Source organism: Jaculus jaculus, chromosome 18 (assembly GCF_020740685.1).
Source record: "Jaculus jaculus isolate mJacJac1 chromosome 18, mJacJac1.mat.Y.cur, whole genome shotgun sequence".
In the NCBI taxonomy this organism is placed as follows: domain Eukaryota; kingdom Metazoa; phylum Chordata; class Mammalia; order Rodentia; family Dipodidae; genus Jaculus; species Jaculus jaculus.
Genome location: NC_059119.1, coordinates 15,678,383 through 15,700,947, shown reverse-complemented (window position 1 = coordinate 15,700,947; position 22,565 = coordinate 15,678,383). Strand labels below are relative to the sequence as shown.

At 42.1% G+C, this 22,565-nt stretch overlaps 1 protein-coding gene and 1 pseudogene across 2 annotated transcripts in view; one reads left to right on the top strand and one right to left on the bottom strand.

The window, feature by feature from the left end:
• The window catches only part of Adk (adenosine kinase), a 486,906-nt gene that overhangs the window by 19,955 nt on the left and 444,386 nt on the right, over positions 1 to 22,565 (bottom strand). For both annotated transcript variants that reach the window (XM_004657950.3, XM_045137840.1), the window contains exon 10: positions 9,306 to 9,392. In XM_004657950.3, the coding sequence (XP_004658007.1) occupies positions 9,306 to 9,392 (87 nt within the window). The remainder of the gene's footprint in view (positions 1 to 9,305; positions 9,393 to 22,565) is intronic.
• LOC123455877 lies at positions 16,981 to 17,076 on the top strand (annotated as a pseudogene).

Below are 22,565 nucleotides of genomic sequence, written 5' to 3'. Positions count from 1 at the left end.
GTTACATTTCGTGCGAATTATCATGTAGTTTGGAATGTTGTATCTAATGACTTATTCACTATGGCTAAGATTTCTGCTAAGTCTCAAGGCTGGGCAGGCTTTGCATCAGCGATTTAGAAATTATATTAATTATAAAGCCAATAATAGCACATTTTGGTGGGCGTGGTGACGTACAACTTTAATCTCAACACTCAGGAGGCAGAGGTAGGAGGGTCTTGGTGGTGTATACCTTTAATCCCAGCATTCCAGAGGCAGAGGTAGGAGGACCACTGTAAATGTGCAGCCAGCCTAAGACTACAGAGTTAGTTCCAGGTCAGCCTGGGCTAGAGTGAGACCCACCTCAAAACAAACACAACTAGCTAGGCATGCTTGTGCACGCCTGTAATCCCAGTACTTGGGAGGCAGAGGTAGGAGGATTGCTGTCTGTTCGAGGCCACTCTGAGATTACGTAGTGAGTTATAGGTCAGTCTGGGCTAGAGAGAGACCCTACCTGGAAAAATGAAAACCAAAACAAAGCAACTTAAAAACTACTGCCTCCTCCCCCCCAAAATTAAAAATATACACTAAACATATACACGTGTCATTTTTTTTTAGGCAGGGTCTCACTGTAGTCCAGGCTGACCTGGAATTCACTATGTAGTCTCAGGGTGGCCTTGAACTCATGGCAATTCTCTTACCTCAGCCTCCGGAGTGCGAGGATTAAAGGTGTGCGCCACGACGCCCAGTTTGGGTCCTGGAGAATCGAACCTTGAACTGGGGTCCTTAGGGTTCACAGGTAAGTGCTTAGCTGCTAAGCCATCTCTCCAGCCTGTAGTTTTTTTTTTTTTAATTTTACTTTATTTATTTGAGAGAGAGAAAGAGGCAGATAGAGAGAGAATGGGCACAGTAGGACTTTGAGCTACTGTAAACTCCAGGTGCGTGTGCCACCTTGTGCATCTGGCTTACATGGGTCCTTGGGAATTGAACCTGGCTCCTTAGGCTTTGCAGGCAAGCACCTTAACTGCTAAGCTATCTCTTCTCTCCAGCCCCATAATGTAGCTCTTTTTTTTTTTTATTTTGATTTTTTGAGATAGGGTCTTATTGTAGCCCAGGTTGACCTGGAATCCTGGAATTCATTATGTAATCTCAGCCTGGCCTTAAACTCACAGCAATCCTCCTCCCTCTGCCTCCTGAGTGCTGGGATCAAAGGTGTGCGCCATCACACCCAGCTCAATGCAGTTTTTTACTTTTCCCTAAGAATATTGATTCTTGGGACAGGCGTCTGTTCTTTTAGAGACACTTGGACTGTCAAAAGTGTACTCACTTTCAGCTGAAAGATGATTTGTAGGTATAGTCCACATACAATTCCCATAAAACATATGACTAAATTATGTTACATAAACGCAAGCTAGTATTGACAATCTAGTGGGGCCATATTGATTAGGTCCCCTTTCATGCTATTATGATTTTTCTTCTCAGTTTCATTTACCGGGAAGACACTGGGGAAGAGATTTCACTGGGAACAATGACAGTGCCTGTCAGAAGATGTTCTCAGTGTTTCCATTTGTTACTATGGCAGTGACAAAGAGGGCTCCAAATGAAAAGGCAGACCTGCTGTGACAAGGCACAGCAGGACAACAGAAGAAATTTTCTCCTGACCTGGGAAATTAAGAAATCATAGTCAGAGATTACAGAATTGTCTCTGTTTCAAAAGGTACAATCCTGGCACTTGGGCTTTGGAGGAAGAATGGGAGAAGAGTGGTTTCATCAGTGACAAGTAAAGAGCAGAGGTTACAAAGCACTCAAGACCTCCAAATAGAACAAGGAGGTATGCTTGTCAAGGCTAGAGGGATTTGTCACTGCCACTAAACCCTTGAGATAGAACTATGAACTTAATTTATGTACATCGGGGGTACTCATTTAAAATTGCATGTTAAAGTCCGCGATGTAGTCATATATCTTTTAACTGGCTAAAGGAACACAAGGCACCCTGGTACTGAGCTTTGCAATTAGCACAAAGCAGTCAAAGAGCTGCTTTATCCAAAAGTTTGAAATTTATGAAATGAAAATTGTCCTTCAGAGAGCGAAATCACCATAATACTTTGTAGGCTGGAATATATATATATATTTATGCAAAGTCACAAAAGACAAATACTCTTAGGCCAGCAAAACTTGAAAGAAACAGGATGAATATATTATTTGTCTAAAGATAGAATGTGCCAATCAAAAAGGAGATATGCTAATCATGCAATGAAGGAAGAAAAGATGCTACTAACTAACTAACGGGAAAGTTGTCTCTGCCTCCCCGTTTGTGGCCAGGATAGAGCGAATTTAGCAGCTGATGTTATTTCTAATCCCAGCAGAAAGGCTCTTGCTGATATGGAGATGGGAGCAGTGGGTTTTCATCAATGGATTTTTTCCCCCCAATTAACAAGATCATTTTTATTTTAAGATAGATCTGCCAGGTAACTCAGCTTGGTACAATTAAATAGCTTGTTCACATAGCTCTACTATTTGGATTCCATGACAACTAAGCAAGCCTATGATCCGGGCTTTCTGTATTTCTGTAATCAATTATACTGCTTAGCAAAAAGCTCTTGGCTCAAACTCACCAGAGACTGTAGTCCTTCCATTCTATGCTTTCGGTTTCATTTTTTTCATTTCTGGTTTTTAGAGATTCTCCTACCTTTGCCTCCTGAGTGTTGGGATTAAAGGTGTGAGCTGCCTTTCAGTTTCTATCTCTTACTAAACAAACTTACTTTAGCTCCCTCTGAGGTAACAGGAAGATTCTCTTTAGCAAAACCATTGTTTGTCAGGAAGGCTGGTCTGTAGTTTCTTTACTCCCTCCCTCCCTTCTTTGCAAGTAGAGATAGAGAGTAGAGAGACAGAGAATGGGAACTCCACAGGACCTTTAACTGCTGCAAACGAACTTCAGAGTCATGCATCATCTTGTGCATCTGGCTTTACGAGGGTACTGGGGAATTGAACCTAGGTCATCAGGCTTTGAAGGCAAGTGTCTTAACTGATGAACCATCCCTCCAATGCTTAGCTTTTTTTAAAAAAATATTTTAATCCCAGCACTTGGGAGGCAGAGGTAGGAGGAATGCTGTGAGTTCGAGGCCACCCTGACACTACATAGTTAATCCCAGGTCAGCCTTGGCCAGAGTGAGACCCTACCTTGAAAAATAAACAACAACAACAACAAAAAAATTAAGCCAAGTGTGGTGGCACATGCTTTTAATGTCAGCACTTGGAAGGAAGAGGTATGAGGCTGGCTGTGAGTTCTAGAGACTACATAGTGAATTCCAGGTCAGCCTGGGCTAGAGTGAAACACTATCTCGAAAACGCAAAAAAAAAAAAAAAAAAAAAAATTAGTTATTTATGAGAGAGAAAGGAAGAATGGGCACAGCAGGGTCTCTTGCTACTGCAAACAAACTCTACCCAGGCTGTCACCCTTTGCAAGCAGGCACCCTTTTAACTGCTCAGCCATCTCTTTAGCCCTGGTTTTACTGATTAGCTCTCTAAATGTTTCAAAAAGCATACTGTGAAGCCAGGCTTGGTGGCCCACGCCTTTAATCCCAGCATTTGGGAGGCAGGGGTAGGACTTCTGTGAGTTAAGGCCACCCTGAGACTACATAGTGAATTCCAGGTCAACCTGGGCTAGAGTGAGACTCTACTTTGAAAAATAAAAAAATTTAAAAAAAGCACACTGTGCGGCCACTGCATGACTCTAGCGTGTGGATTTGGATGCTCACTCTGCTATTGTCTATCTAAGAGATTATGAATATATTCCCTACCTTATTTTGCCTTGTTTTTCTCATTAGTAAAATAGGATTAAAAAAAAATGAGCTGACTTGGAATTCACTATGTAGTCTCAGGGTGGCCTTGAAGTCACGGTGATCCTCCTATCTCTGCCTCCTGAGTGCTGGGATTAAAGGTGTGTGCCACCATGGCTGGCTAAATAACATATTTTTAAAGGGGCTGGAGAGGGCTGGAGGGATGGCTTAGTGGTGAAGTTTTGCCTGCAAAGCCAAACGACCCAGATTTGATTCCCCATGATCCATGTTAGCCAGATGTACAAGGGAGCTCACGTGTCTGGAGTTTGTCTGCAGTGGCTGGAGGCCCTGACGTGCTTATTCTCTCTCTCTCTCCCCCTCCCTCTTTCTTGGTCAAATAAATAAATAAAAATAAAAGATTAGGGCTGGAGAGATGGCTTAGCGGTTAAGCGCTTGCCTGTGAAGCCTAAGGACCCCGGTTCGAGGCTCGGTTCCCCAGGTCCCACCTTAGCCAGATGCACAAGGGGGCGCACGTGTCTGGAGTTCGTTTGCAGAGGCTGGAAGCCCTGGCGCGCCCACTCTCTCTCCCTCCCTCTATCTGTCTTTCTCTCTGTGTCTGTCGCTCTCAAATAAATAAAAAATTAAAAAAAAAATAAATAAAATAAAAGATTAAAAAAGGGAGCTGGAGCCGGGCGTGGTGGCGCACGCCTTTAATCCCAGCCCTCGGGAGGCAGAAGTAGAAGGATTGCCATGAGTTTGAGGCCACCCTGAGACTCCATAGTGAATTCCAGGTCAGTTGGGTTAGAGTGAGACCCTACCTCGAAAAGAAAACCAAAAAATAGGAGTGGGGGGGAAGGCTGGAGAGATGGCTCAGTGGTTAAAGAGCTTGCCTGCAAAGTCAAAGGAGCCAGGTTCGATTCTCTAGTACCCACGTAAGGCCAGATGCACAACGTGGCACATGTGTCTGGAGTTTGTTTGCAGTGGCTAGGAAGCCCTGGCATGCCCATTCTCTCTCTTTCTCCCTCCCTCTGTGAAAAAAAAAACAAAAAAAAAATTTAAAAAAAAAAGGCTGGGGGCTGGAGAGATGGCTTAGCGGTTAAAGACACTTGCCTGCAAAGCCAAAGGACCTAAGTTCAATTCCCCAGGACCAATGTGAGTCAAGTGTGCAAGGTGGCACATGTGTCTGGAGTTTGTTTGCAGCAGCTAGAGGCCCTAAAGTGCCTATTCTCTCTCTGTCTCCGCCTCTCTTTCTCCCCTTTCTCTCAGTCTCAAATAAATAAAAGTAACTAAGAAAAAAAAAAAAAAAGCCTGGCATGTTGGTGTACACCTTTAGTCTCAGCACTTGGGAGGCTGAGGTACGAGGAGAACTAGTGTGAGTTCAAGGCCATCCTGATATTACATAGTGAATTCCAGGTCAGCATGGGCTAAAGTGAGAACCTAATTTGTAAAAAACAAATCTGCATTGAAGGATTGCAAATTTGAGGCCAGCTCGAATGAGAACCTCTTCCAAGCAAACAACGTGAGGTAATGCAGCTCAGCTGAAGAGTGCTACCTGGCATGTGCAAGGCCTAGGCTTTGATACCCAGCACCTCACAAAAAAGAGGGGAGGGCCTGAAGTGATGGAACCAGACACACAAAGTGATACATGCATCTGGTATTCCCTTGCAAGTGGCTAGAGGCCATTGTGCGCCCATTCTCTCTCTCTCTCTCTCTGTGCATCATTAAATAAATATCTTTTTTAAAAAAGCTGGTTGGCAGCTGACAGAAAGCTGGAAGAAGCCATTCTACATGTAGTTCAATGGGAGAAAGAGATACCACTAGTGAAGATACTCAGCAGTGGACACCTCAAGCCTTATAATTGGCCAGCCAGGCCAAATGAGCCAACGGGTACAATAGTGGCACGTCTGTCATGGTGGAAACCAACTGCCCTCCAATTGGACTGGAGGCCCACTCCATGGGGGGGAATACATCCTTGATACTGAAATCTTAAAACGGGTAGTCATGAGCCCTAGGGGTGTAACATGTACTGATTGATGTCTGGATAAGTGTATATACTATGCTTATCAAATTGCCCAGTAAGCACTTTTCTTAATATTTATACCCTTATATTAACGCTACTCTTATTTTGGGTAGAGAATCTTCTCTTTTCAGATGGCAGTGACCTTGGGATGACTCAGAAGGTATCATGGTGCTGGAAAGAAGTGACTAGAGTACCGAGTAACATCTCAATCACACCTTCCAAGGCTCAGGGTCTAATGTGGAAGGGGTGGCAGAAGGAATGTAAGAGCCAAAGGAAGGGTAGGACTCCTTACAACGTGCTCCTCCAGACACAAAATGGCCTGAGTATCCATGACCTCACCGTGCCTGACACTACCTACACAAGACCATCATAAGAGGAGGGAAAGATCATGACATCAAAATATAAGAGAGACTGATTGAGAAGGGGAGGAGATATGATGGAGAATGGAATTTCAAAGGGGAAAGTGGGGGAGGGAGGGAGGATATTATCATGGGATATTTTTCATAATCATGGAAAATGTTAATAAAAGTTGAGAAAAAATAAAAAATAAAAATGCTGGTTGGGTACAATATAAAGGTCATCTACTGTTATTATTAGGAAGAGTGTATTGATTATGCCAACATATTCCAGTAATATCTGACCCTAGGTGCTATCTCATTTTATTACCTAGTGTTTCAAGATATGATTATCCCTACATGAACCTTCACACCTGATTTTCGTGCTATTTTGTCAGAAAGGGTCTCATGTAGCCTAGGCTAGGCTCAAGGTTGGTGAGGATGACCTTGAACTTCTGATCCTCTGGTCTCCATGTTCTGAGTTCAGAGTAGGTTTGAAGTGAGAAAAACAGCTACTAATTCAGGAAATACCTATGACGTTTGCCTTGTTTCAGCCGGCCTTCTATTTTTTGTTCCCTCCCTCCTTCCCTCTCTCCCATCCATCCGTCAAGCCCTCTAGGTTTGCACATGTGCCACAGTGCGGATGTGGAAGTCAAAGTTGTTTTCTGTCTTGTACCTTCTTTGAGATAGGGTCTCTTGCCACTCAAACGACTATGGCCAATGAGCGGCTTTACACTCTCTCTCTCTCAAAACCGAGCTCATTTTAGCTCATTTGGCAGAGTACTTGCCTAGCATGCCCAGGACGTAGGTTTGACCCCTAGCACTGCACAGAGCCAGGTTTGGTGTCGCATGCCTGGAGCAAGGAGGCCTGGGCTACACTGAGGATGAAGCTACATGTGATCCTATTTTAGAACTTTTCTTTTTAGTTACCTAATTGTGTCCCAAAAACAAACATGATGAGAGGCGGTGAGTATAGTGCGATATGGAGGTTTAAAATCTCCTCACTGAAATCCCAGCTGTTTTGGCAGAATTCCATTCATCACTGTAAGTACACAGGAATGACTGCCAGCTACTTCTACCTTTATATCCTAAGAACAGCCGTTCTGCTCTCAAAAAGTCTACCCATTCTTCCTAAATACTGACAGCACTAAGGGAAGTGTGCGACTTGTCGGACAATCTACCGTTGCAGGGCCAAGGAGCCCCGAACCTAGGGCCACAGGCAGTGCATACCTACGTCAACCTCATCTGTGACAGCTTCACTGTGTGCCAAATAAATAGAATACTTACTATTTTAAAGAGTCTCAAGTACCTGAATAACCCCCATACAGGGTACACGTGTGCAAATTTCTAGACTAAGATTTCTGGTATCACCAATTTCTAATCAGAAAATTACTACTGTTTCCATAATGCATTATGCAAAATGGCTTAATTCTGAAGAAAAAAAAATTTTTTTTTTTTTGTTTTTTTTGTTTTTTGAGGTAGGGACTCATTCTAGCCCAGGCTGACCTGGAATTCACTATGGAGTCTCAGGGTGGCCTTGAACTCATGGCAATCCTCCTACCTCTGCCTCCCAAAGAAATTATTTTGAACAAAGATTTATAGCTCTAAAGAGGATGGAATAAGAAAATTAGCTGCAAATTATTCTAATATTATCCATGCTGAAGTCTTTTAGAGCAAAAAAAAAAAAAATCAAAATTGCAAGCATAGAGTAAAAGAGGGTGTTTTCTGTGGCATTACTCTTTCTGTTTTTTTTGTTTGTTTGTTTTGTTTTTGTTCTTCAAGGGAGAGTCTCACTGTAGCCCAGGCTGACTTGGAATTCACTATGGAGTCTCAGGGTGGCCTCAAACTCACTGTGATTCTACTACCTTTGCCTCCCAAATCCTGGGATTAAAGGTGTGAGCCATTCCTCTCCTCCTTTAAAAAAATACTTGACTTTTATTTATTTATTTGAGAGAGAGAGAAAGAAACAGAGAGAGAGAGACAGAGGGAGAGAGAAAGAAGCAGAGAGAGGCAGATAGAGAGTGAATGAGCGTGTCAGGGCCTTTAGCCACTGTAAACGAACCCTAGACGAATGTACCACCTTGTGCATCTGGCTTACATGGGTTCTGGGGAATCGAATCTGGATCCTTTAGCTTTGCAGGCAAGCCCCTTAACTGCTAAGTCATTTCTCCAGCCCCCATTCCCTTTTTAAAAGCTATGTTAACCTTGTGTTGTTTGATGTTATGAGAATGAGAAAGAGACCAGAAGAGATCCCTTGGGGTAGCTTTCAGGAATCTAAAGCTTTCTAGAGACTAAGTTACCTACCTTAACTCACTGAACTTTTAACTGAGATCTATTAAAAGGCCTTTTTATTTTATTATTTATTTACTTGACAGAAAGAGGGGGAGGAGAGAGAGAATAGACATGCCAGGGCCTTCAGCCACTGAAAACAAACTCCAGACTCATGCATCACCATGTGAATCTGGCTAATGTGGGTCCTGGGGAATCGAACCTGGTTCCTTTGGCTTTGCAGGCAAATGCCTTAAATGTTAAGACATCTCACCAGCCCTTTTAAAAAAAAGAAAAAACAAACAAAAAAACCCAACAGCAACAAAAATTTTTATCAAATATTATTTAGCATGAGTCATCACACCAAAAATCAGTTTTAACTGTCTTGATCTTAGTTTTGTGTTTATATCCCAAATAATTTAGTCCTTATAACATTTGCTCATTCTTACCAAGCTTGAATTAGACAAAATTTTAACCCTTCCCAGTATCACAGACACCCACTATTGTGTTAGGCACAGATGTTGTACCAAAGAATAAGGACCTCACCCTTATTATTAGCATACTGTTTAATATTCACCACAACTTGTTTCAATGAACAACAATGTGTTAACACTTAGGTCTGAAGGGCTATGAATCTACTATCTACTGCACTTGATGCAGCTTGTTTATGCAATATTCTGACAGATACAATTAATCTTGTGAAATGACTAGGGTATAGCAGAATAGCAAATTATCCTTGCCAAACACATATTTTTCCTGTAGTAAAATCCCCTCATAATACACACGATGATAGTAGCAGATGGAGGAACACTGGGAGTTAATTATTTAAAAGAAGAAATTAAAGGTTACTGAATTAATAAATCTTGGCTATCTGATAGAGACCAAAGTTAAAATGTTTCACAGGAGTAAACATGAAATAATCTGTACCTCCAACAAATGCATCTCCGGCTCCATTGGTGTCAATGATTTCTTTCTGGTCTTGATCCAAGACAGCAAAGGCACTGACTTCATTTTCTGTAAAGAGAGCCAAAGACAGGCGGACTAAGTTCTCTTTGTAATACTCAACATCATCCAGCAAGGTCTGAACCTCCTCATTAGCCGTCCCTCAACGACACACACAGGCAGGGCATTAGCTCTGCTTCAGGACTGGCCGACCGGGGAAGCAGGGTGCGCAGTGGTCCACCCGAGGCGGTACCTTTTGCCGTTCTGAGAATACAGATGGTGCGCATGTCTTAGGAGAGTTAGGCCAAGGCAGTTCACGTTTGGAGGTAGCAAATACAGATGGAAGCAGTACTTTTTTTGCTCAGTACGGATGAGTGACCAGAAACTGAGCTGAAGAGAAGCGTCTGTGTGGACTGGATCATAATCTCTAATAAAGCTTCAAGCCTGACTAGGTTCCTGGCAGCGATCTTGCATACAGCTAAAGAGCTGTAAGTTTTTTTTTTTTTTAATAGAGTGAGTCTCGAGAGCTTCTCTACAGAAAATCACAGTGGTACAATGAAAACGTGACTAAGATTCTGCTACAACACTTCATGTCAAGGATTACTGGTTTTAGCTGGCGTACTGCAAATCACCTCAACTGGTTACTTTTTGTAAGGGAGTCCTTAGCTAGCTGCCCACAGCTCACAAAAGGGAAGGCCACCCCCCAAGGCATGGGCCGAACAAAGGGGACAGTGCGCTGGGCCCCTGCCCTACTCAGCCTGGAACAGTCCTTGTTTTGACTACACAGTCACCCAACATGGTACTCTACACTTGGCACATGACTGTTTCAGAGTTATTTGTGATGAAATCTGCTTAGAGGACATCTGCAAATGATTGGATAGCATTTTTTTTATTGGGAGCTGGGACTTCTGAAATTACAAATTTGCATCCGTGATGGAGACAGACACAGCTAAGGACTGGCAAATGTCGTTCTCAACTAAGAACAAAGAGGAAGTAAAGGGACACCATGGGAACCTCAAAAAAAAAAAAAAAAAGATACTAATAAGAATTGGTATGGGGTGCTGTGGCACAAGCCTGTAATCTCAGCATTTGTGGGTAAGGACAGGAGTATCATGGATTTGAGGCTAGCCTAGCCTACTTACAGTGAGTTTAAGGACAGCCTGGGATATAAGAGATCAAAAAAAAGAAAGAAAGAAAGAAAGAAAGAAAGGGAGGGAGGAAGGAAGAAAGAAAGAAAATCACAAAGAAGCCGAGCGTGGTGGTGCATGCCTTTAATCCCAGCACTGGAGAGGCAGAGGTAGGAGGACTGCCATGAGTTTTGAGGCCACCGTGAGACTACATAGTGAATTCCAGGTCAGCCTGAGCTAGAGTGAGACCCTACATCAAAAGACCCAAAACAAACAAACAAACAAAACAAGGCCAAGTGGAAAAGTGATGGAGCAGGACGTTGAGGTTCCTCCAGCCACTTCTGGTGAGAGGAACCTTCACCGAAGGCAAGTGTATGGGGCACATACAAATGCATGCACATGTATCACAACACACACACCAAAAATAAATTGTTTTTTTTTGTTTGTTTGTTTGTTTATTTTGAGGTAGAGTTTCACTCTAGCCCAAGCTGACTTGAAATTCACTGTGTAGTCTCAAGGTAGCTTCAAACTCATGATGATCCTCCTACTTCTGCCTCCCGAGTGTTGGGATGAAAGAGACATGCCATCATGCCTGGCCAAAAACTAAATTTTAAAAAGATATGTTATCTAAAAGATCCCTCTTTTTCTCTCTGCAATTTAACTGGATGCTGTTCATTCTTTTCCTTCAGTTATCACTGTCACTGGTTTCTTGTACATACTTCCACATTTTCTATATGTACCTATAAGCAAAACATATTATTATTTTTCTTTTCTTTCAAGCAAAGAAGTTATCATTTGGCACTGTAGGGAAGCAGTTCCATGATACTGGCCTGGGAAATGGGTAAGACCTCAACAGCATGGGCATGGTGCCACATGCCTGTTATCCCAGCACTTGAGAGGCAGGGGCAAGAGTTCAAGGCCAGCTTGAGCTACATAGAGAGACCTTGTCTCAAAACAAACAAACATCCTCAAAAGCAATAGCAGAAGGCAGCAAAACTAAAATAGACAAATAGGATTATATCAAACCAAAAAGGAAAAAAATAGGAATCATGTGAAGAGATACTGATAAAGGGGTTAATATTAAAATGCACAAGGAACTCAAGAAGAGCAAGAGAAAAAAAAAACCCTAATTTCTATTTTTTTAAAATTTTGTTTGTTTTTTCAAGGTAGGATCTTACTCTAGCCCAGTCTGACCTGGAACTCACTCTGTAGTCCCAGGCTGTCCTTGAACTCACAGTGATGCTCCTACCTCTGCCTCTGGAGTGCTGGGATTAAAAGAGTGAGCCATCACCCCCGGCAAAGCCTTAAATTTAAAAGGTGCAGAAGACTAAGACCTGAATAAACATTTCTCACAAGAAGCCATGCAAATGACTAATATGCACAGGAAAAATTCCCAGTATCATTCATCACCAGGGACAAGCAGATTAAAATTAAAACAAGAAATCGAGCACACCTCTGACAACAGCTATTGTCAAAAAGACAAAACCTGACAAGTGCCCGTGAGAATATACACTGCTAATGATAAGGTAAATTAGTACAGACATTATAGAAATTAGTATGCAGGGTCTTCAACATATTAAAGCTATAGCTACCATATGATCCAACATTCTACTACTGGGTCTAGATTGAAGACTTCCAAGCAAGTACCTTTAACTGCTGAGCAATTTCTACAGGCCAAGACGGAATAGCTGACGAAATATTTGTATTCTCATATTCATTACAGCATTATCCAAAATGGCAATGACATGGAATCTACTTAAATGTCCAACAATGGGTGACTGGATAAAGCAAATGTGGTATACACAACAGAATAATACTATGTCACAAAAAGCACAAAATTCTGTCATTTGTGACAAGCTAGATGAAACTGAGGATATTATATTAAGTGAAATAGCCAGGCACAGAAAGATAAGAACTCATTCACATGTGGACTACGAAAAACCACCAAAAAAAATTGATGTTGCCATACATGGTGACACGTGCCTTTAATCCTAGCACTCAGGAGGCTGAAGGAGGAGGACTGCTGTGAGTTTGGGACATGCCTGAGAATATAGAGTGAACACAGGGAGAGAGAGAAAGGGAGAGAGAGAAGTCAGATAGAGAGAATGGGTGTGCCAGGACCTTCAGTCACTGTAAACGAACTCCAGACACATGTGCCACCTTGTGCATCTGGCTTATGTGGGTCCTGGGGAATTGACCGAGGTCCTTTGGCTTTGCACACAAACACCTTAACTGCTAAACTGGCCCTGGATTATACATTTTGAAGAGTAAATTGTACTACATGTGAAATATACCTCATTCAATTTGTTTTTAAAAAAGACAGACTGGCATACTCATTCTCTCTCTCTGCTTACAAATAAAGTTTTTTTTTTTTTTTTTTTTGCTGGACATGGTGGTGCATGCCTTTAATCCCAACTCTCTAGAGGCTGAGTTGAGGCTAGCTTGGGACTGCAGATTTATTTATTTGTTTTTTTTTTTTAATTTTAAAAAATTATTTTTGTTTACATTTATTTGAGAGTGGCAGACAGAAAGAGACAGAGAGAGAGAGAATGGGTACACCAGGGCCTCCAGCCTCTGTAGACGAACTCCAGACGCGTGCGCCCCCTTGTGCATCTGGCTAATGTGGGTCCTGGGGAACTGAGCCTTGAACCGGGGTCCTTAGGCTTCACAGGCAAGTGCTTAACTGCTAAGCCATCTCTCCAGCCTGGACTGCAGATTTAGTTATAGGTCAGCCTGGGCTACAGTGAGATCCTACCTCAAAAATATACAAAGAAAAAAGATATAATGTCCATTGTATGAATATACTATCATTTATTTAATTAGTCCTTTAATGATGAACATTTTAGATTATTTTTAAACTTCTGTTATCACAATGCTACAAAGCATTAAAGCTTTTTATCTAAAATTCTACTTAAATTTAATTATTTTGTTTAGTAGCCAGGTCAATAGGATCATTATTCCTTTACACAAGGAACTGACTCATGAAACTAAATTGTCACACTAACAGCATGAAACATGGTTGAACAAACAGAGAAAAAGGACCTAGGAAAAGCTTTCCTTTTTACAAGGACACACACACACACACACACACACACACACACACACACACCAGGCTATGAGCAAAGACACCCTGCTCACAATGCCCTAATAAACAGGGTAATGAAACAGATGACAAACTCTTCTAATAATAGAGATTTATAGGACAATCCTAATTAACAAGGACTTTGGGGGAATGGAAGAGCTCTGGGTTAATTTAATTTTCTGGTTAACTAAAGAAAAAGTAGTCTTTTTAGTTTGAATTTTTTAAGACATATTAACATAATATATTAATATACCATGACACCCCTGCTTTAATTAGTTTATTGAACTGAATGAAAATGTTCTTTGATAACAGAGAAACCTACAGCACATCTGAACGTCATTATCTCGAGCATCAATTCTAATTGTAGTTCCAAAGGTGTATTTTCATGGAAAGCAAGCTAAATTAAATAGTGGGAAATGCTATGGATTATAAGTCTAAAACAAGGCAACAGAGATGGCCCAGCAGTTAAGGTGCTTTCCTGCAGAGCCTCAAGGCCTGGGTTTGATTCCCCAAAGCCCATGTAAAGCCAGATGCACAAGGTGGCACATGCATCTGGAGTTCCTTTGCAGTGGCTAGTGGCCCTGGTGTGCCCATTCTCTTGCTCTCAAATAAATAAGGAAATAATTTAAAAGTCTAAAGCAAAGCTAGAGAGAGAGCTCAGGCACTTGCTTGCAAAGCCTGTCAGCCTAGGTTTGATTGACCAGTACTCATGTGAAGTCACATGCACCAAGTAGAAATCATCGGCAGCAGCAAAGGGCCTGGCATACTTGTTCTTTCTCCCTTCTCTCCCTTCCTTTTCTAAAATAAAATACATTTTTGAAAGTCTGGTTTGGGGTTAGGGAAATGGCTCAATGGAGTTCATTTTCAATGGCAGGAGGCCATGGAGCATCCATAGTCTCTCTCACAGCCTGCCTCTTTCTCTCTGTCTCTATGTTTCTCTCAAATAAATTATTATAAAAATAATAAAAAGGCTGGGCATGGTAGCACAGACCTTTAATCCCAGCATTTGAGAGGCAGAGGTAGGAGGACTACTGTGAGTTTGAGGCCATCCTAGAACTACAGAGTGAGTTCCAGGTCACCCTGGGCTAGAGCAAGACCCTACCTTGAAAAACAAAAACAAAATTAAAATTAAAGTAAAATAAAAAGTCTGGTTTTGGCTTATTCAATAAACGTTAAAAGTTTTTTTTTGAGGGCTGGAGAGATGGTTTAGCGGTTAAGCGCTTGCCTGTGAAGCCTAAGGACCCCGGTTCGAGGCTCAGTTCCCCAGGTCCCACGTTAGCCAGATGCACAAGGGGGCGCATGTGTCTGGAGTTCGTTTGCAGAGGCTGGAAGCCCTGGCGCGCCCATTCTCTTTCTCTCCCTCTATCTGTCTTTCTCTCTGTGTCTGTCACTCTCAAATAAATAAATAAATAATTTTTTTAAAAAAGTTTTTTTTTTTTAGCTGTAGTGGTACACTCTGGTAAGCAATACAGAGGATGAGGCAGGAGAATCATGAGTTTGATGCCAGCCTGAGCTACATCTTTAAAAAATCCTATCCATGTATCAGGTCACTATAGTAGGGACTAATAATATTTACTGTCAATAGTGCAGATTATGTCCTAGTTTTATGGGGCCTGCATTCTAGTGGGGATATATGGAAGATTAGATAACCGAGATATCATTAGACACCTCTGAAATAACACAGCACTAGGACATGAAGTGTGCCAGAGGGAAACTTAACTTAGGTAGGCATGATTTTTAGAAAAAAAAAAAAAAAACAAAATAAACTTTTTATTTATCTGTTTAGTTGCAAGGAGAGAGAGAGAGAGAAAGAGAGAGACAGAAGACAGACAGAGAATGGGTGTGCCAGGGTCTCCAGCCACTGCAAATGAACGCCAGATGCATGTGCTACCTTGTGCATCTGGCTTATGTGGGTAGTGGGGAATCGAACCAGAGTCCTTTGGACTCACAGGCAAGTGCCTTCACTGCTAAGTCATCTTTCTAGCCCGGTAGGCATTCTTTTCTCACTGAGATGATGTTTGACAAGAAGGAACAGGCTGTGTGAAGACCAGGGGGAGAACATGCAAGAGCAGAGGCCATGGGCTAGCAACAAGCTCAGTGAGTCAACCCTGCTTAAGGTAAAGGACATTAATTACAATGAAGACCAGTGAACATGGAAGGTTGTTTCTGTGGATGTGTGAAGGCTGACCATTTTGAATGTGTCCCCTTGCATGCTACCATGTTTGGCTTTTTCACTTGGTTCTGAGAGTCAAAATCATGCCCTTGCTCACAAGACAAACACTTTACCATCAGAGCGATACCCCAGCTTTGTCTCTGTTTTTTGCTTTTGTTTTTTTCAAGGCAGAGTCTCACTCTAGTCCAGGCTGACTTGGAATTCACTATGTAGTCACGGGGTGGCCTCAAACTCATAGTGATCCTCTTAGCTCTGCCTCCTTTTTTTTTCTTTTAACCTTTTATCTGTTTTACTTATTTGTTTATTTATTTATTTATTTATGGCTTTCAAGGTAGGGTCTCACTCTGGCCCAGGCTGACCTGGAATTAATTATGTAGACTCAGGGTGGCGCATCACCAGTGCTGGGATTAAAGGCATGCACCACCGTGCCCGGCTCTTTTTTGAACCCTTAAAATAATTCTTTTTTAATTTCTAAACATTTTTATTTCAAATCCCTTTTCACCCCTCCCCCAAAAGACATGGGTTGGTATAGTAGTCATAAAAAGGAGATACAAACACAAGAGTCAAATGTCTTCCACACTGACACAAAAAACTGGCAATTGTACATGGGTTTCCCTACCTCAAAAAAAAAAAAATTATTTATTTGGGATACAAAAAGGCAAAGAGAAGAAGAGAAAGAATGAGCATGACAGGGCTTCCAGCCACTGCAAAGGAACTCCAGATGCATGCCCACCTTGTGCATCTATCTGGCTTACATGGGATTTGCGGAATTGAACCTGAGTCTTTTGGCTTTGCACGCAAGTGCCTTAACCGCTAAGCCATCTCTCCAGCCCTACCTCTGGCTCTTGAGTACTGGGATTAAGGGTACGTACGCCACCAAGCCTGGTCCTTCCCTCTTTTTCTTTTCTTTCTTTTTTTTTTAGGGTCTCACTCTAGCTCAGGATGACCTGAAATTCACTATGTAGTCTCAGGGTAGTCTTGGACTCATGGTGAGCCTCCTACCTCTGCCTCCAGAGTGCTGGGATTAAAGGTGTGCATCATCACGCCTGACTCCCCTATTTTTTAAATTTAATTTATTTGAGAGAGAGGCAGATAGATGGGGGAAGGGAGATAATAGGCACCTCAGGGCCTCCAGTTACTGCAAAAGAACTCTAGACACGTGTGCCACCTTGTGCATCTGGCTTACGTAAATACTGGGGAATTGAACCTGGGTCTTTAGGCTTCGTAGGCAAGTGCCTTAACTGCTAAGGCATCTCTTTGGCCCTTAACCTTTTTTTTTTTTTTTTTTTTAATGCTAAAACTGGAATGATACATAGATTAGCATAGCCCCTATACAAGAATGTCATACAAATTCATGAAGCGTTCCATGTGTTTTTGTTTTTTTTTCCTGAAGTAGTGTCTCACTCTAGCCCAGGCTGACCTGGAATTCACTATGTAGTCTCAGGGTGGCCTCGAACTCATGGTGATCCTCCTACCTCTGCCTGCCAAGTGCTGGGATTAAAGGTGTGTGCCTCCATGCCTGGCTATGTTCCATATATATATTTGGTGTTTCGAGGTAGGGTCTCACTCTAGCCCCGGCTGACCTGGAATTCACTGTGGGGGTCTCAGGGTGGCCTCGCACTCATGGCGATCCTCCTACTTCTGCCGCCCGAGTGCTGAGATTAAAGGCGTGCGCCACCACGCCCGGCTTGTGTTCCATATTTTTAAGCCAATGAGAAACCTGTCTCAGAAAAAGTGTCAGTGTTCCTGAGGATATTTTAGGTTGTTGTGACTGCCACACACACTTGCACACAGATACAATATACCCACCCCAACACATGCACCCCCCACCACAAACACAAGCACATACCCATATACACACACTGAAAATCAGTAATAAGATGGGTGTTGTGGTCTCATGGTAAAAAGGCAGTTGAAAAATGTGCCTCTAAAGCTGCCATTTAAGCAACATTGCTGCCATTTTGTGATCATGATAGAACAGACTTTGATTAAGCATTACACAGGATTAACTGAAATTTAAATTCCCTTAAGCCTGGCACTGATAACGAAGCTTGACCAAATTAATTGATAAGTACTCCAAAAACAAGAGGAAGTATAACGTGGTGGTTCAGAGGGAGAGCCAGGCTGTGTGGTTCTTATTCTAGCTTTGTCCTCACTCTCTGGTAACCAAGCTAAACTCTATATGTCTCAATTTTGCTCAGGTTTACAAAGGGGACATAAATACAGTACTTCTAGGTTTTGTGAGCATTAGCTATCATGTAAAGCACTTAGAAGAAAAGATGGTACACAACACACATTCTAAATACTTTTATGACATGGACAAAATACTTATCCTTTTTTGTTTTTAAAAAAATTAAATTAAATTAATTTATTTGTGAGAGGGAAAGAGGCTGAGAGAAAGAGATAGAGATAGAGATAGATAGAGAGAGAGAGAGAATGGGGCGTGCCAGGGCCTCCAGCCACTGCAAACGAACTACAGACATGTGCGCCCCCTTGTGCATCTGGTCCTGGGGAATCAAGCCTCGAACTGGGGTCCTTAGGCTTTACAGGCAAGCACTTAACCACTAAGCCATCCCTCCAGCCCTCATATTATTCTTTCTTGAGAAATTTATTTGAGCTGGGTGTGGTGGCACAAGTCTTTAATCTCAGCACTCAGGAGGCAGAGGTAGGAGGATAGCCTTGAGTTTGAGGCCACCCTGAGACTACATAGTGAATTCCAGGTCAGCCTGGGCTACAGTGAGATCCCACCTCGAAAAACTAAAAAATATATATTTGAGAGAGAGATAAGGAGACACAGAGAATGGGCCTCCTGCTACTGTAAAACAACTCCAGATGCATGTACCACTTTGTGTATCTGGCTTTAGGTGGGTATTGGAAACTGAACCCAGGCCATCAGTCTTTATAAGCAAGCACCTTTAACCACACAGCCATCTCTCAATGCTCAGTTTACATTTATAACTGAATGATTATTCCTGCTAGACTGACTTGAAATTCCTTAAGCCTGGTATCTGTGTGAGCCAAACTTGATTTTCTTCTAGAATGTACTGCACTGTGAACTCGTATTTTCTGGTTGATCTTGAGTATGAGGTGCATTACTTAATATACTTCTCTAGTTTAGTTTAGTGAACCAAGTAAACTAAAGGTGTTAGTTGTCAATGAGCTTGCCTATTATGGTTATTAAAATTTAATCTAGCATTTCAGATGTTTGTATAAAAGACACTCATTCAATTGCTTGACATTCAGAAGGAAGAACGCTATTTCAGCAACAAATAAATGCAACCTTGCACAACTGATCCCTTAAACACATTCTGATCTAACTGTGCTGAACACATTCTGGAGAAATAATGAAAATACAAATTGGCTGGCATCGTCATATAAGTTACTTCTCAACACTCTGACATATTTATGACGGGCTGAACACAGGCTCAGACCCTGTCATTCATGGTTTTCCTCCTGCTTCAGCCTCCTCAGTGCTAGGTATAGGTATGAGCCACCACACCTACCTGAGCATGGCTTTCTTTTTCTTTTTCATTATTGTTCAAGGTTAGGGTCTCACTCTAGCTCAGGCTGACCTGGAATTCACTATGTAGTCTCATGGTGGCCTCGAACTCATGACAATCCTCCTACCTCTGCCTCCTGAGTGCTGGGATTAAAGGCATGCACCACCACGCCTGGTGCAAGAGCAGTATTCTTGCTGTGAGATTCTTCTCCATGAAAAAGAAAGGCTAGCTTGGACATGGCCGTGCACTCAAAAAAACAAAAAAGAAGGTAGTGGGGAGGGGAAGATGCAGCTCTGACGTGGGCCTCTCTCGAAGAAATCAGATGAATCCTAGCAAAGAGGTGGGCTCACTTCCTGAGGGGCCAGGTTGACCTGACTAACACACACGTGTGCAGGCTTTCTTTCCGAAGGGCCATGAACTCTTAGGACTGGGAGAGTGAAAAACATGCCTGACACTACCTACACAAGACCATCCTAAGAGGAGGAAAAGATCATGACATCAAAATAAAAGAGAGACTGATTGAGATGGGGAGGGGATATGATGGAGAGTGGAGTTTCAAACGGGAAAGTGGGGGGGGGGAGTATTACCATGGGATATTTTTTATAATCATGGAAGTTGCTAATAAAAAGTTGAAAAGAAAAATAGCATTTATTAGCTATCACAGACCAGAGCATCACAGTTAATAAGGAAAATACTGATAGACATAAGATCAATCCAATAGTGGCATAAAGGACATAGTGGTATTTTAAGCATACTTTAAAAAAATATTTTACTTTTATTCTCCTGCCTCCATCTCCTGAGTGCTAGGACTCTAAGCATGTGTTATCCATGTCTAGTTTATATGAATGAATGGGCCTTGTGCATGTTAAGTCAGAACCTGAGCTATATCCCAAACCCAGCACCTTTCTTTCTTTTTATTTATTTATTTATTAAATTTTTAATTTTTATTTATTTATTTGAGAGCAACAGACAGAAAGAGAGAGAGGCAGAGAGAGACAGAGAGAGAGAGAGAGAGAGAGAGAGAGACACAGAGAGAGAGAGAGAGAATGGGTACGCCAGGGCCTCCAGCCACTGCAAACAAACTCCAGATGCATGCGCCCCCTTGTGCATCTGGCTAACGTGGGTCCTGGGGAATCGAGCCTCGAACCGGGGTCCTTAGGCTTCACAGGCAAGCACTTAACCTCTAAGCCATCTCTCCAGCCCACTTTTCTTTTTAAAATGTGTTTTATTTATTCATTTGCAAAGAGAGAGAGAGAGAAAGACGTATGGGCATCCCACGGCCTTTTGCCACTACAACCTCCAGATACATGTGCTGCTTTGTGCATCTGGCTTTACGTGGGTACTGGCAACTTAAACCCAGACCACCAAGCTCTGCAAGTAAGTGCTTTAAACTGCTATGCCATCTCCCAAGCCCACCTTTTTTTAAAAAAAATTCTGATTTATTTCTATTTATTTATTTATTTATTAGAGAAAGAGGCAGAGAAGGGGGGGGGAGAGAATGGGCATGCAAGGGCCTCTAGCCACAGCAAATGAACTCCAGATGCATGTGCCACCATGTGCATCTGGCTTATGTGGGACCTGAAGAATCGAACCTGGGTCCTTACATTTCACAGGCATGTGACACAACTGCTAAACCATCTCTCTAGCCCCCCAACCCCACCTTATTTATTTATTTATTTTTGGTTTTTTTCCAGGTAGGGTCTCACTCTGACTCAGACTGACCTGGCATTCACTCTGTAGTCTCAGAGTGGCCTTAAATCACAGTGATCCTCCTACTTCTGCCTCCTCAGTGCTGGGATTAAAGGTGTGCACCACCATGCCCAGCCAAGCCCACCTTTTTTAAGGAGAAGACATCTCACAAGAAGAAAGTATTGTCTAGGTAGGTGTGGTGGCTCAAACCTATAATCCCAGCACTGGGGAGGTTGAAATAGGAAGAGGGCCATGAGTTTGAGGCTAGCTAAGGCTATACTGTAAGATCCTGTTTCAAAAAAACAGGTGAAGGACTGGGCATTGTGGTGCACACCTTTAATCCCAGCACTTGGGAGGCAAAGTAGGAGGATTGCCATGAGTTTGAGTCCACCCTGAAACCCCAAAGTGAATTCCAGGTCAGCCTGGGCTAGAGTAAGACCCTACCTCAAAAAACAAAACAAAACAAAACAACAACAACAAAGAAAAAAACCAAAAAAAAAAACCCCTCTGTGTGTGTGTGTGTGTGTGTGTGTGTGTGTGTGTGTGTGAATTCCAGGCCTGGGCTACAGAGAGACCCTGCCTTGGAAAAAAAAAAAACCAGAAAAAATTTTTTTTGTGTGTGTGTGTTTTTCTTGAGGTAGGGTCTTGCCCAGGCTGACCTGGAATTCGCTATGTAGTCTCAGAGTGGCCTTGAACTCATGAGGATCCTCCTACCTCTGCCTCCTGAGTGCTGGGGTTAAAGGTCTATGCCACTACGCCTGGCTTGAAACTATTTACTTGACAGACATAGACATGCACAGGGCTACAAATGAACACCAGATGCACGCACCGCTCTGTCCCTCTGGGTTTATGAGGGTCCTGGGAAACTGCATCCAGGCTGCCAGGCTTTGCAAGTAAGTGCCTGTAACAGCTCAGCCATCTCTCCAGTCCCTAAAGCTATTTTATGTTGTACAGTGGAATTAAAATTCCCCCAAACATGCAGTCAATGTTAATAGGTACCATGGCAATCAAACACAGATAAAAGTTATGAGTACTAATTGTGGTTCAATAAACTAAATTGGCATCACAGATAACTTGTCTTCTTGGAGTAGGGATAAATACCAACAAACAACCATTTTATCTGATTTAAACAGTACTTTTTTTTTTTTTTTTTTTTACTGAGTCATTTGCTAATCTCTTTTGTACTTAAAAGTAGATTAAGTTGTGCAAATGTATGGTTAATTACCTGTTAAAAGAAACATTCAAACAAACAAACAAATAAAAACCCAACCTTTCGAGTACTCTTTATATATAAATTAAAAAAAAAAATTTTTTTTAAATCTTTCAAGGTATGGTCTCACTCTAGCCCTGGCTAACCTGGAATTCACTATGGAGTCTCAGGGTGGCCTTGAACTCCCAGCAATCCTCCTACCTCTGCCTCCTGAGTGCTGGGATTAAAGGCATGCGCCACCATGCCCGGCCAGTTTAAATTTTTAAATAGATAACTAGGAAGAGTATTCTTTTATTTATTTAGTTTTTCAAGGTAGGGACATAAACCACCATGACTGACCAATTTCTGTATTCTTTTTTCTTTAATATTTAAAAAAATATATTTTTTTATTTTTAAATTTTTTTGTTTATTTTTATTTATTTATTTGAGAGCGATAGAGAAACAGGCAGAGAGAGAGAGAGAGA